This window comes from Astatotilapia calliptera, chromosome 7, assembly GCF_900246225.1.
Source record: "Astatotilapia calliptera chromosome 7, fAstCal1.2, whole genome shotgun sequence".
Classification (NCBI taxonomy): domain Eukaryota; kingdom Metazoa; phylum Chordata; class Actinopteri; order Cichliformes; family Cichlidae; genus Astatotilapia; species Astatotilapia calliptera.
Genome location: NC_039308.1, coordinates 24473065 through 24489119, shown reverse-complemented (window position 1 = coordinate 24489119; position 16055 = coordinate 24473065). Strand labels below are relative to the sequence as shown.

The 16055-nt window shown below is 40.0% G+C and overlaps 1 protein-coding gene across 1 annotated transcript in view; it reads left to right on the top strand.

Annotated features, from left to right (window-relative positions):
• Window positions 1-16055, top strand: part of nnt (nicotinamide nucleotide transhydrogenase) — a 36906-nt gene that overhangs the window by 12270 nt on the left and 8581 nt on the right. Inside the window, exons 12-18 of the mRNA XM_026174011.1 lie at window positions 3491-3601; window positions 7312-7457; window positions 7733-7928; window positions 9675-9908; window positions 11881-12041; window positions 14249-14428; window positions 14664-14823. Of these exons, the coding sequence (XP_026029796.1) occupies window positions 3491-3601; window positions 7312-7457; window positions 7733-7928; window positions 9675-9908; window positions 11881-12041; window positions 14249-14428; window positions 14664-14823 (1188 nt within the window). The remainder of the gene's footprint in view (window positions 1-3490; window positions 3602-7311; window positions 7458-7732; window positions 7929-9674; window positions 9909-11880; window positions 12042-14248; window positions 14429-14663; window positions 14824-16055) is intronic.

Sequence of the window (16055 nt, the reverse complement as noted above, 5' to 3'; positions counted from 1 at the left end):
CATCCTCTACCTCGTGGTATATAGATATAGAATAGCAATACATTAATTAAAAAAAAAAAAAATTATATATATATATATATATATATAAGCATTAACCTTAATCTTTGATCGATCACACCCAGCTGGCTGCTGTAACCCTGCTGTTGCCTTTTTGCCCTTCGTTCTAAAACTTTCAGGATCGAGTTCTTATTGCGGCTGCTGCTTAACACAGAAGGGTTAAGAGGTTAGAGAGGTAAATGGTACGTGTGTGTTCTCACAGCTTTGATCACTCCACAGCTACACACTGAGGTAGGAAGTAACACGCCGTTGGTGATCTCTGAGGGTCAGGGAAGTCTTTTGCTCGTTTACTCGTGTGCACAGCCGGACATCAGAGCTCGCCTGCAGAGCCAAGCAGTGTAATATCTAAGAGATAGTTTTCACTTTCTTTGAAATTTTATTAGCGACACCTATATATCATTTACCCTTCTGTGAAGTTTGTCCAGTGCTGTCTTAAATGAGATGGCTCGAAAAGGCACATGGGGTTCGTCGCTTAATATTGGTAGAACTTGATAGATTTCCCGACACGTTTTTTTGTTTTTCTTTCCATCTTGTCTGCTCCCTTCACCTCCTTTCCCCTCTCACCTTCCTCTTTGTCCAGGTATTTTTTTCCTCTCATATTTGGCAGGGACTCACTGGCTTTTTTAAAAACCTCTGTCACTGACTGTGGTTATGGAAACAGTGAAACCTGCAGAATTGTTGTTGTTGTGCCAGGCATCATAAAGACACACACACACAATAACTTACAGACATTAGGGAATCATGTTGGAATTTAGGGTTGCAATGAGGGACAGTTTTATTCTTTTCAGGACATTATTGTGTTACAGCCAGTAGTGACTCCGACTGGTGGGTCATCTTAGATTCTTCAGATACTGGTTTCACATCCAGTGGCTCATTGAAATGTATCTTCATATCTGGTGACTTATAATAAGGCTTTAATCTACTTGAGAGCCCTGATTTACTGCCTGAAACCTAATGTTTGATACATAGACACACACACAGGGCGTTAGGCCACCCAGTGCAGACATCTGTTGATACCTTACAGTTTGCATGTGTCCACTGATGCCTATTGGCTTGCTTTTGGGCTTATCCGTTCATTAAGTTGGACAGGAATGTCTTTGATCTCCACCTACAAGATGTAACTGCATCTGTTTTCTTTTCTTTAAAAAAGAAAAAATCAAATTCTCATTTTCCCCCCTTTTTCCATTGTTAGTGACTAGTTGCAAGGAGTTAACTAGTTATTTGCTGTCCTCCTAGTGACTGATCAGTTTATTCTGTAGGTCCAGTTTAGTTTTATTTATTTAGAAGTATTTCAGAACAATTAGCTCAAGGTGCTTTCTATATTAGAGAGAAAACCCCAGCAGTCACATGCACAAGCCCTTGGAGATGGTGGGAATGAAGAACTCCCTTTTAATAGGAAATCTCCAACCAAAACAGGCCTAATGGCACTTTTATCCTCGCTGTTAACCCCATCTTGTTTGTTTCTCCTGTGAATACTGCAGCAGCGGCTTGTGTGTTATTGGCGAGCATAAAAAGACGTCGGTTTTATCATAACAGTGGCACACAAGGCGACCAACATGGCGGGTATACTGGAGTCTTAAGGAGGGGCACATTCTTGCCATGACTAATTACAGCATGGACTTTTTTTTTTATTGTGCAGCTCAGTTCCTGTTGACAAGTGGCAACATTGCTTTTGTTTGTTTTTTTGTTTTGTTTTTTTCAGTCAGGTTGCATTTGCACACATTATTCATTGATCAGGAGCAGAAAGAAGTAAAGACCGTAGTGCCCTAATGTAACTCTTTGTTGAGTCGTCAAGGCTTCTAACATCAACATATATATGTTGACATTAGCTGTAGGTAAAACAAAAACAACACACACAAAAAACCTCCCCTGAGAAAATGCAAAAAAAATCCCATTCAGATTACGTTTAGGAAGTGGGCCCACCTGGTAATTTTATTTAACCATTTAACCATAACAGATACCCATCTATATGGCAAACAAAAGGACAATAAACATTAAAATGAGTATGTGACCTAAAAAACAAAGTAGAAAGAGGGAAGGAAACTTGAAGAATAAGCTTGAAATAATCAAGGCCATGCTTAATACGCTGCAACTTAAAAGCTAAAAGTTTGTTTGTTATCAAATTTAAAGCAAAGTTGGAATTCTAAGGACATTTTTAGATATTAAAAAAAAGAAAATACAGTTTAAAAAGGCTGTTAGTTAAAAGAGGTGAAAGCCAAAGAAAAATGTAACACACCTACTGGACGTATATACTTGCATCTCAAGAAATTTGCATGTGGTATAAAAAAGTTTAAAACTATTTGGTTGTTAAATTTAAATAGTACCAACTTCAATGTATTATGTAACTGTTGCTTGTTAAAACCTCAGTATTCAAATTTGACTTGCTTACATTGTATTAGTATCTGTCGGTCTAGTTCAGCACACGCAACCACATTCATGCAGAAGACCGCTGACTTGACAGATGATTGTTATCAACGACCAGTGTCGAGGCTGGCTGTTTGCAGAATGCTGTAGTAAGCAAATTAATGGAAAACTGACTGGATCAGCGTGGTTGGAAAATGTGGACAGTTACAGGGATCATCACTAGGTTACATACGTAAATACAGAACATGGATTCAGTTTGTGTGAGATGTATACAGAGTGCATACGGTCACTTTGTTCATGAGAGTGTAACATTAATCATTATTAAAAGAAGATTGATTAGTGGCACCCTGACTCATTTTTTGCTGGTTTCTGTGGGGTGATTAAAAACCAACTTTAAAGTATTAATGCTCCAGGTTATCCTGCAACAGTGGTTTCTATTTGCGACAGCTAATTTAAAATGAGGTTGTATTTACATAAATACAAGTGGCGAAAGAGTGTTTGGCAGCTTTAAAAGTTGAAGCCGACATACAGGCGTGTTTATAAAGCTGCATTTTGTCTGAGAAAAAAGGAGGTCAGACTTCCTTTTTTCCTCATTTGAAAGTCCAATCTAACACTGTTGACTTCAAACACACAAACACACACACTACCTGTTAGTCAACCAAAATAGCACACAGTCACAAGCCCATGTGAATGCAGGCTCCAATGGTAGTTGTGCATTGCATCCTACTGCCTGTAAATCATTACAGGACTGATGTTATCGAGGTTTCCTGAGTCTCTTTTGGTAAAAACGCACACACTCTTTTCCTTTCCATCCATTTTTTTTTATCTCCGTATCTTTTTCCTATCTGGAAAACAAACAGTATTCCGAGGAAACTGTCTGATTAAACCAAATCTAATAAGTGTCAAGATTAACTTTTTATTTTTTCGACAACTGAATTCATGTTTTGAAGTTCTGTGCTGTTTTTGTGACATCTTCACCAAATTTTTGAACCCCCCCCCCCCCCCCCACTGTATTATGTGTATTATGAAAGCGTAGGTTCATGAATACTGAAATGTCTGTGGTCTACAGGTCTGACGGCTGTGGGTGGTCTGTCCCTGATGGGAGGGGGCTACGTCCCAACTTCGACTGCTGAGACACTGGCTGTGCTCGCTGCCTTCATCTCTTCGGTCAACATTGCTGGTGAGTCACCCTAACACAGACACCTCACGGTAACCCCTGCCAGTTACAGCAACCCAGAGCCAATAATATATCATCTTGGGCTGAAGATTGAGGTGTTTAATATTGATTGTGCAATAACATCATTTCAAACCCAAGTTTTGCAGCTGCCCTCTCTGCCCACCTGCTCAGCCCAGAGTCGGTGGCTCTCGCTCGGACCACACACATCCATTCCTGCTATTAGCCTCAATAATTTCCATTATAATGACAAACTGTTCCTGGAGTCATTATAATACTCATCGCTCTGTAATAGTCCTGGGAAAAACAGAGTGTTCCTCCAGGGCTGAGCCATGATTTAGTTTTAATTTCTCCTATTAGCTCACTGCTAGACACCAGGACAGACTTTGATGCAAGCAAATAAACAGTTGATTTGCATAACAGATACATTTGGTTTGTTTGTTAAAATATACTGATGCGTCAGTTGAGTGTTAGAGATGCAGAGGGCATTAAGTGGAATCTTACCACAGATCAATCATTGCTTCCAAATGCATCACTGTACAAACAACTTTTTAGCGCTTTCACTTAACTTTGCTCTTTCTTCTGAAATACCACAGCCTTCATTGACATACCTACCAGTTATTTTTTTAATGTTCCCTTTGAGTTGGGTTCCTCAGACATATTTCATAGCAGTATACCACATTACCATAACCCCATGGGAACAAACTTAACACGCCATGGAAACGGACAAACACAATAAAGACAGAGCGCAATTAGGTCTATGTAAAATGTGAACATGCTGCCTTATCAATTCCATCTGTTAGCAAAAATCTGAAAAATGCCTGAAAGCTCCAGTGTGGTGGTTGCACTGCAAGAAGGGTAAAAAACCCAGAGCTACGTTTTTCTAAGCTACCGAACTGAAAAAATAAAACCAAAAACATGCAAAACTGGGATTCTGATATCTGCATGTTCAACAGGCACTTTCTTGCTGATAAGTCAAATATTCAAATGCCTCTTTAAAGCTAATATCAACTAATTGGCCAGTTTATTACGTATACCTGTTTTACTGCTCACTAAAAGCAAATTACAGTAATAGAAGCAAGTAGCAAGTAAGTATTAGTAGTAAATAACTACTTGTTACAACCAAAGTACGCAGAAAAGTATCAAGAATGAACAGCACGTCATATCTTGAAACATATGGGCTTTAGCTGCAGAAGATCATACCAGGTGTCACTCCTGTCAGCTAAGAAACAGGAAGCTGAGGCCACACTTAACACAGGCTAATCAAAATTGAACAACTGACAATTGGAAAAACGTTGCCTGGTCTAGTGAGTATAAAAAAGCTCAAACTGGTGTCTTGAACAAGAAAATTGGTTCACTGTACTCCATAGTGAGCAACTGTGTGATGATGTCATGTCAACATGGACTAGAACCTCTGAGGAATCTTTCCAGCACCTTGTTGAATCTGTGGACCAAGGAATTAAGGACCAACCAAGTATTAGCAAGATGTACCTAACAAAGTGGCCATTAAATGTAGTCATGTAAGCGAAGCAAAAGCATTTTGACATTTTAAAGATTGTATAATTGATGTTTTAACATTTTGAGTATTTAATTTGTTTGCTATCACGTGATAGCACGATGAGCTTTTTTTAACAGCTAGTTGCCTTTTTCTTAACTTTATTAACGGGTCAAAGTTTTTACTGGTCTTGTGAAATACCTCATCTTTTACTGAAAATAACAGGCTAAAAATGTTGTATGTACATTCTTTGGTTACCGGCAGCATTCCCAGCACAGTATTTAGCAGATGTTATCATGGTGAGGTGCTAAATGAAGTAAGATAAGCAGTGTTTATCAGAATTTCATAACTCTGTTATTGCTTAATCTGACACAGTAAATCAATATTATGCTGTCTGAATGAGTTCAAGCACAACTCTTCCAGCATGAGTGTAAACTCTTAATCTTGTTTATAGGCTGTTTTTCTTGCAAGCTTTCCAAATATAGTGCCACTAGCCCCATTTTTGGTTAAGAATTACCCCCAAAAAGAGACCAATACTGGCTCAGCCCATACACAGACGTTCCTCCATATTAATATACAGTTAGATCCATATATATTTGGGCACTGAAACAAGTTGTTTTTTGTTTTTGTTTTTTTTAAAAACCTGTTTACTGAAACATATTCCAATTATAGTTATATAATGGACATGGATATGATGTGTACACTCAGTTTTCATTTGAGGGTGTCTACGTTCAAGAGGTGTAGGACAAAAAATGAACGACACTCTCCAGGAGGTAGGCGTATCGATATCTAAGTCTACAATAAAGAGAAGACTGCATGAAAGTAAATACAGAGGGTTCACTGCAAGGTGCAAGCCACTCACAAGTCTCAAGAATAGAGAAGTTTGACTGGATGATGCAAAAAATCAAAACAAAAAAATCCCCAGCAGTTCTGGAAAAACATTCTTTGGAAGGATGAAACAAAGATCAACCTCTACCAGAACAATGGCAAGAAGAAAGTATGGAGAAGGCGTGGAACAGCTCATGATCCAAAGCAACCACATCGTCTGTAAAACACAGCAGAGGCAGTGTGATGGCTTGGGCGTGCATGGCTGCCAGTGGCACTGGGACACTAGTGTTTAGTGATGATGTGACACAGGACAGATGCAGCCGAATGAATTCTGAGGCGTTCAGAGACATACTGTCTGCTCAAATCCCGCTAAATGCACTAAAATTGATTGAACAGCGTTCCATAATACAGATGGACAGTGACCAAAACATACAGCCAAAGCAATCCAAGAGTTTATTTGAGCAAGAAGTGGAATATTTTTGATTGACCAAGTCAGTCACGTGATCTTAACCCAGTTGAGCGTGCATTTCACTTGTTGAAGACTAAACGTCCATGAGTTCAAGACTTCAGACTGTTATTGCCAGCAAAAGGTTTTCAACCAAGTATTAGAAACGAACGTTTTATTTTCAGTTATTTAATTTGTCCAATTGCATTTGAGCGCCTAAAATGAAGGGATTAGGCTTAAAAAATACTTCAGTTCCTCACATTTTATGCAATCTTTTTGTTCAACCCACTGAATTCAAGCTTAAAGTCTACACTCAAACTGCATCTGAGTTGTTTCATTTAAAATTCATTGTGGTAACGTACAGAACCCAAAATTAGAAAAAAGAAAGTTGTCTCTGTCCAAATATGTAACTGTATTGACCCAGTCTAGTCTGGAATAATAGTCGATTATTAGTACATGTTTTAAATGGGACATTATGTGACTAAAATTACATGTACGGGACAGAAAGAGATGCTAACCTCCGATTCACCCCTCTGTGTATTAGTGCATGTGCATGCACGTGGCTACAGCCATGCCAGAGGGGAAAAGGGAGGCATACATGCAGTAATGTGATCTTGTCCTGTAAAGCAGTAAGACACTGTCTGCTCCCGGTTTGACACTTTTGAGGTTTTCTACTTGAAATATTTACCCTGACATAAAGTAGACTCATTAAATTCCTAACATTGGTTATTGGGCTTGGCAACAAATTTTAGCTATGGCCTATAAAACACCTGTTAGTCTAAAAATGTAGAAACTGTTTTTCAGGTGCGTCAACTATTTTTACTCTTTTTCTTCTTCTTCTTCTTGTTTTTAGTTAAAGTTTTTTGTGTTTTTCTGTATAAATGATTATTTTGTTAATTTTAATTGACTTAGCAGTTGTCAATATAAGTGTCTTCATTTCCTCATCAGGTGGTTTTCTGGTGACTAAGAAGATGTTGGACATGTTCAAACGTCCCACTGATCCCCCAGAGTACAACTACCTCTATTTGCTACCTGGTGGTGTCTTCGTCGGAGGCTACGCTGCTGCCCTGCAGTCTGGATATAACATTGAACAGGTGAAAGAGGACATTTAAGTTGTGTCCGTTAGTTAAAGTGTTTTCATGTTTTCTCACTGAAGCTATTTTCTTTATCCATGTGCATTGATGCAAAACAGCTCATGACTATATAAAAGTCCTTGAGACCTCCAAAATGTATTCTTTGATTCCACAGATGTTGTGCAGGAACTCTAAGTAAAATCACTTGGACTTTTCTTTTTTTTTTTCTTATTCATCCTGTGGTTCCTTAATCCTTGTCCACCCTTCTTTTCCATTCTCGCTCTTTCCCTGACCAGATGATGTACTTAGGCTCAGGCTTGTGCTGCGTTGGTGCCCTGGCTGGCCTTTCTAACCAGACCACAGCCCGTCTGGGTAACACTTTAGGTATGATGGGAGTCGCAGGCGGGATTGCAGCCACTCTGGGTGCCCTCAAACCAAGTCCTGAGCTCCTGGCACAAATGAGTGCAGCCATGGCTGTGGGTGGCACTGCTGGTGAGTCTGTTTGCATTTAGAGTTGCAAATAAAAACTTTAAAATTACCAGGATCTCAGTACTGATTACTGATGACATGCAGTCTGATATTCATCTAAGTCACAAATGGAGATAAAAACAGTCTGAGTAAAGCAATGACACAGAGACATTTGTCTTTATTTAACATGGTGAGTAATAAATTACACTGCAAGCTTAAAACCTACTAATGTCTGGTGTTCAGATTTAAGACATGAGATTTGATGCGTGGGCTGCAGGAGGTGCCATTCCTGTAAATAAAGGCATGCAAAGTCTGCTCCTCTTAAGGAAAACCTGCTTGGCATTTAACATGCTTTGATTGCGACAGCTTTCACAAGATCTTAGAAGCATTACTGAGGTAAAAAGAAGTGGGAAAGGCTAGAAAACTACAGGGACCTGAATGTTCATCAGTCTACAATGAGCCAAATTGTTTTAGACGTACTGCAAAGATCATCCCAAGGTTTCAGTGCAAAAAGAGGTAAGCACAAGGGTAGCAGCAAAACACCTGCAGACATCTTCACACACACACACACACACACACACACACACACACACACACACACACACACACACACACACACACACACACACACACACACACACACACCTTGCAACAATATAATGGATATATATCTAAATGAAATAATGAAGCTAAATTGTATGAAGTAACTTTGTCAAGGCAGCAGTCCATAACCTTGAGATTGGGAGAGGTTGGGTGTTGCAGCAGTATTGATGCAAAGCAACAAGCACACAAGTTAATTAGCACCAGAAGAGCTGGAAGACAATGAAACAAGATTCAGGTTTTGATTAGGTTTGACTCTAATCCAGCTAAGATCCTGAGGTATGACCTTTAGAGGGATTTTTTTGATCTTGACATCCCGGGAGTTTTGTATGAAGGAAGGCTCCACTGTTCCTCGTCAGCATTCTGCATGTTGCAAAAGCACTTACTGGACATACTCGATTGTTAAAGGATGTTCCACAAGTTACTGAATTCAAGAGTTAATGTTTAACTCTTTTCAGCTTCCACCATAACTACTTAATGTGTTCAATTAAGCAACGAAAAGCACAACTATTTGTGTGTTAATTAGCTTAGTCAGGTTGTATTCAAGTTGATTGAAATCATCGTAACTCCAAATGATTCACAAACTCCCTTCTTGCAGCTGTGCATAGATTTTAAAAGATCGACTTGTCCTTCTCCCCTACACAGAAGTAGGAATGTCTCTTGACTCCAATATATTGAATGCGGCTTTTGCATTGTTTGCATGTATTCTGGCCTTGGCTACATTAGGTTAGCAGGTGTGTTAAGAGCAGTGATATTTACATCATGACTAAATCTCTGCCAGACAAAGCAGATCTGTCAGAATGGTCAGCATCACACATTACTCACTTTCTCTCTCTTTGAGGATTGTTTGATCATTTAAATGCTAATTGTTCCAGCCACAAAGCCGAAACCCAGACTAAACTATCCACACAGACAATAATGCTGTTTTTCTTTTTAACCCCAGATACGGGAATGTATTTCACACACGCACATGTACAGAAAGTGTAGACCAACTCACACACACGGAATTTCCCCAAGCAAGCCTCATCAGCAACACCTGGCTCTTTAGATGGGCCCACTTCCCAGCAGTCCTGAGTGCATGTGCATGTGCTTGTGATTTGCATGTTATTTGTGTGTGGGTCTTTCAGGGCCACTAAACTTTATTTACTTCTTATCTCTCCTTCTCTCTAGGCCTGGCCATTGCTAAGAAGATCCAGATCAGTGACTTGCCCCAGCTGGTGGCTGCTTTCCACAGTTTGGTTGGCTTGGCTGCTGTGCTCACCTGTGTGGCTGAATACATGATTGAGTACCCACACTTCGCCACAGACCCTGCAGCCAACCTCACCAAGATAGTTGCGTATCTTGGAGCCTACATCGGTGGAGTCACTTTTAGCGGCTCTTTGGTAGCATATGGCAAACTGCAAGGTGAGAGCTGCAGTTGCATATACTAAATATTGAATGGAAAAGAAACATTTACACTTGCTGATGTACAGGCACACTTTGGAATAATGCTGACATGTTATTATAAAGCATATTTATTACACTTTTGATCATCCTGGTTGCCAGAGAGGAGGCAGATACAGTCCATCATGAGATGCTACTTTTAGGTGCACGATACATATTAGGAAAACCATGGATCTGGGTCAGCTGTGATCTGTAAAGCTACAGTTAATGTTAATTTTGCAAAGCTCTTTTTAGAAAAATATTTTTTAAGCTCAGATGTGCTCTTTCTTTACTTTCTTTCCAAGAGCCAGATTAGAAGATCACTGCCAATCTCGAGTCTCTGCATTAATTCTTCAACTGGAGCTGGGAGTCATTGAGCTTTGCTTAGCATAAACACTATATAAGCAAAAGTAAACTCCTTGTTTAAGTTAATAAGAAGTCTTAATTATGGGTGGCAACCTCAATGCCTGAAAAATGAAGCTGGTATGGAAGTGCCAAAAAGTACAGTTCTCTTACTGGCCACTTGAGGCTGCTCCTAAACCACCTCAGTCTCCAGAGACTTCCATGTTAAAATGCCCAGCTTACAACAGTTTGGTCCATTATGGATAGTTTCCCGCTTCATAACAACTTTGTACTGAGTGAATCCGTTTAGATACTGTTAAGGCCAAAAGTTAGGGATGTGGTTTCTTTGGCAGATGTGCCAACACAGAGTGTAGATGCAGATAGCTTGAAGCTAGGTTTCACACCTGCTACTCAGATTTACTGAACTAGACTTCTCAGCCATGCTTTTGCTGTTTGGTAGGAACAAGTGATGTGGATTACAGTGTGGTACAGACCATCTAGGAAGTTTGTGTTTTAGCTTCAGTGAGTGAATTCTTGTATTTTGTTATTGCTGTGTTGTTTCAGATAAGCAGACATGTGTGCATTGCAACTTACTAACCATACTTGCTAGATAAGAGAACTTGGAACTGTTTTCTTCAGGTACCTTCTGACTATAAAAGTCCAAAGCGTTACTGTTGAGACCAGGTGCCATCACGGCAGCTCCATCCATCTTTAGTTTCTAGTTCCTGTCTGAATACTGCAATTCGTTTAACTCACTTCTTGTTTTTGTTATAATTGAGATGATTGAGCCACGATCGAGTTGGCAGTTCGTCTTGTAATCGGAAGGTTGCCGGTTTGAGCCCCGGCTCAGACAGTCTCGGTCGTTGTGTCCTTGGGCAAGACACTTCACCTACCTCCCTCGCTTCTGTCAGTCTGCCCCAGGGCAGCTGTGGCTACAACTGTAGCTGCCTCCACCAGTGTGTGAATGTGAGAGTGAATGAATAGTGGAATTGTAAAGCGCTTTGAGGGCCCCGAAAAGTGCTATATAAATGCAATCTATTATTATTATTATTATTATTATTATTATTATTATTATTTCATATGTATGGTAAAGTTTTATTTGCGATTGTTTTTCCTAAACATGACCAGTTAACTGACCTGCAATTATTTTTTGACATTTGGAGGTGAAAAATGATCAAAGAAAAAAAATGTTATCTTTATTGATTAACAAACTTAACTCTAACCTGCATCGACTATATGCACAGACACACATATGCACACTTTGCTGCCAGCTTGATCATACTGTGTTTATCCACATAAGGAAGTCTGCTGCTTCGTGTCACCGCTGCTAGCTGTGAAGCGTTAAAAAAGAAGCCCAGTTCATCAGGTTCATGTGCTGGCTCCAGTCCTTGTAATCACACTGTAATTTCCATGTTGACTGAAAGTGTTTCATAAGGACAAATTATGCATCTACATGGCATTCAGTTAATGACAAGTCTCAAGTGGTGGTTGCGAAGGAAGAAATCTAAAATGATAAATGTCACACATACAAAAAAAAGCTACTGCTAGGAGTTTGAGTGTACACCTAACAGATTTTTTTTTTTTTGTTCTCACCACTTTTCTCCACATGCAGGTATGTTGAACAGCGCTCCTCTGATGCTCCCCGGTCGTCACGCCCTGAATGCCACTCTTATGGCAGCAAGTGTCGGTGGGATGATTCCCTACATGCTGGATCCAAGTTACACCACAGGCATTACCTGTCTCGGATCAGTGTCTGCTCTCTCTGCTGTCATGGTATGCTGTGTTTATGTATGAAGTCTGTTTTTTCGCTCTTAAAAATCACAGATTGAGAAGTTATTTCATACCGACAGACTGGACATGATGGTAAAAATTTTCACGAGTGGTGAAAGGGCATAAAGAAGTCAAGAGAAATGATGCCAGAGAGGTGTAGAAAAGAGACAAAACGAAGGGATTTGCTCATAAATGTCAGGAGGCTTTTTGCACAGGAAACAGTAGCTGCCCAGAAATTCAGAATGGAGCAGAGAGTTGGCAGTGGCCAAACTGCTGGGTTAATATTCTCCACTGTCGTTAAGCTTAACGTTTGAAATTCTGTAGAAATCAGAGACAGACATCTTCAATGCAGGCATTTCTCCATAGCAGTGTCAAATGTTAAGCATGTGACAGTGAACAATAACAATAAACAACAACCCCACCTACTTTTAAATCTATTTTTTACTGACAGTCTTTAGATTTACAATTAGCAATAGTTATATTCTATGAAGTTAGACTTAGGATCTATAGAGAAGCGTTTTACAGTGTAAATAATAAAGGAAAGTGATAATTGTTCTCTTTAGAGAGTCTTTAGGCCTTCAAAGTTTCATTTACTGATGCTGAGTACTTTATACATTAAGTGAAGCCAGGCAGTACATGTTAAAAACGGAAGAAATTTTATGCACAGCCGCGTGTTGGAGTTTCAGTTTTTACACGTGCCAATCCCCCTAAAAACATTAGCATGTCCCTGGAGAAGGTTGATGGATATCATTTCACAGTCTGTTTTATATTTCTGTCCTCTAATCAGTCGTTCAAATACAGTATAATGCATCATCTACTGTACATGTGTGCGTTTCTTAACACTTCTGGATCCTGCTGAGGCTTTCGTAACTACAGTTGGCTCTTATTAAACGAAAGCTGTTCAGATGATAGCGGGAATGGAGGACAAGAAAAATTTGATTGTGAAAAATATGTCTAAAACTAGGATGATGTTTTTATCCTTTGAAAATAAAATGTTGTTTATTTAATTATTACAAAACACTAAGTGGACAGGAGTTTCATTCTAGTATATTTAAAAGTTTGTAAGGTTTTGTTTGAATGTGAGTGTCTCAACACTAGAGTGCGACTATTGCATATATTACATTACTTAACCTTAATCCTAACATTGTAACATTCAGACATTAACCTAACAAATTATTAGTTGTATTTTGACAGTCGGATTTTATGGATTAGCACCTACCAAGGGAAGTAAAAGAAAGAAACATTAGTCTTGCTCTGTGTGCACACTGCTGAGGAAGGACAGAGATGTTTTCATTGTGTACCAATCTCTGTATAAACTGTAAAAGTCACACTGGATCCTGCTCTGCTCTGTTTCAATAAAGCACCAAGTTCATGTGCAGTATCACGGAGCAGGAATGTGCAGGGCTCGGCTCTATACACTCAGAGTGAGGACTAAGTGTAGAGTTGACACGACAGAGCCCAAGTTTTGGCACTCACACACGCTACAGGATTGTTTGGTCTGTTGTTCGGTGGCGGCTTATGATGTCATAATATGTCATGCATAATGAAAGTTTTGTGGTTAGAAATTAGATATCATTGCCCTGGAATTAAAATGACACAATGCTTTTTTTCAAGGTGTTACAGGTGTATACACACCACAAATGGGTCATTGTAGCCTGTTGGTATGTGGTTGCTGAGCAACGCATTAAAGCTACTTTCAGCTGCTACTTTGTCACCTCGGTGGGTGGGTCCATATCTGTTCTGGGTTTTTTTTTGGTTTTTTATACCAGATGCTCTTCTTAATGCAGTCCCAAAGGGATTTGTGTCTCCTCCCAGAGTCAAACCCGAGATGTTTTGTTTGTTAGGTAAATGTGTAAACCACTACATTATGGAGCTGCTGCACTGGCTTCATAATATCTGATATAGACAAGAAACGTCAGGGGCCTTTGTGCCAGTTTTAGCTACTCAACTCCTGATTGTGTTGGAGGAATTTGCAGTGATGATTTAAGAACTCCGCTGCTGCGCTGCTGTATGTTCGCAGCACAAAGTTCTAATATTGGCACATACTGGACAACATATATGCAAAAATCGCGGCCAATATCATTCGACAACGTCAGCAAACGTGTCTGTCAGTTGAGCTCATAGCTGCTCTCAATTTTACTGCTCTAACGAATACTTAAGATGATCACAGGAGTGGGTTTAACCACACATTTCCTACTCCTTTCTTCCAGGGTGTAACACTGACAGCAGCTATTGGAGGTGCTGACATGCCGGTGGTAATCACCGTACTCAACAGTTACTCAGGCTGGGCCCTGTGTGCCGAGGGCTTCCTTCTCAACAACAACCTGCTGACCATCGTCGGAGCTCTCATCGGGTCATCTGGAGCCATTTTGTCATATATTATGTGTGTGGTGAGTGGAGCACAGACTCAGCATCTCATGTAGCAGATAGTTTAATGTGGTTTTTCCTTATCTGTCCACCAGGAGGGACTCTTAACTTTTCCATTATAGCAAGACTGTGGAGTGGCTTTTCTAAATATTCCGGTCACAAATGTGTGAAATTCATTGCCATGTTTTGTTTTAGACAACAGCGTTTAGTGTAAAGTAAATATGAAAGAAAGTATCTTAATTTCCCCCCCTCCTCTAGGCCATGAATCGCTCACTGGCTAATGTGATCTTGGGAGGCTACGGCACATCTTCCACCGGCACAGGAAAGCCCATGGAGATCACAGGGACACACACAGAAGTCAATGTGGATCAGACTGTCGAGATGATTAAAGAGGCCCAAAACATAATCATCACTCCAGGTAAGACATACACACACAACCCTATACTCACACTGAGGATTTTATGTGAGTGGAAAAATACAGTACTTTGACTTTGCCAGTCTCTTTTTTGCCATCATTAGCACAGTGTGTTCTGTTTATTTAACCTTTTGTTAACCCGTGTTACATCATTTTGCTGGGTTAATTGACAAGTGCTGGTGGAGCGCACGTGCACGAACACACACAAAAGCACATGCACACACACGTAAACCCGCTGTTAGGTTTCTGTGTGGTCGTCAGTGCTCGTAAATAGACATTCTGCAGTGCAGCTTATGTATGCAAGGTCAAAGGGGGAAATTAGATGGAATGAGGCTATGTTGGTTTTTTTGTTGACAATTCAAATACCACACTCCAAATTGGCTTCTAGTTCCTTTTTCAGGGTTAAAGAGTGGGTTCCAGTCTTTGTTCCAGCTATATGATTTTCTTTGTTTCACGTGTTTTCAATATTTGTCTAGATATGTGCCTGAACCTCCCACCTGGACTATAACGATTGTCCTTGGAGCTGCTGCTCTAAACTCATTATTGTGTGGCCCACTGACATTTCGGTCCCCTCGTCTAGACTGTTGTTAACCATTCGCAGTTCCAAAGGGTTGTTTCGCTCACGTGGGTACATGTAAACACAGACCAAAGGCATCTAATCTGCAAACTGGTGATTCCAGTCACAGCGCTGAGTGCCTGTATACAAAAATGAAGTCTTCAGAGGAAACCGCTGCAATTTACAAGAATTGCAAATTAAAGTGGTCACGTGGTCAAGTGAAAAAGAGGTGATCCATGGAGAGAGTGGCATCCAATTTAGGTTAAACCATCCCACCCCCGCTTCTTTTCTGGGAATAATGGCAGATGAACAGGAACACGCCTGACAGCTAAAACCAAAACCAGCCCCCCAAAAACAGATATATTTTCTTAGCCTTTTCTCAAAAATGTTTCACAAACAAATCAACACCAAGACAGGATGAATAATAAAATACCAGACATGTCTTCAGTTGGTCTGTTATTACTTATTTCCTGCTCCATATTTTGAAAGGTTTTGAATGATTTACATTTCAGAGTAATAATCGTTTCTCTTGTACTTGGACCAGCTTCTCGGGTCATTCATTGCTGTCTTGTTTAAACCAGCTTTCTTCTGATTGGCTTCCCCTCAGAAACAGAAGGTTTGAACAACAGGTGGGTGGGGCTTCTGTGTTAATGGCCAGAGATGTGTGCTTGAAATTATC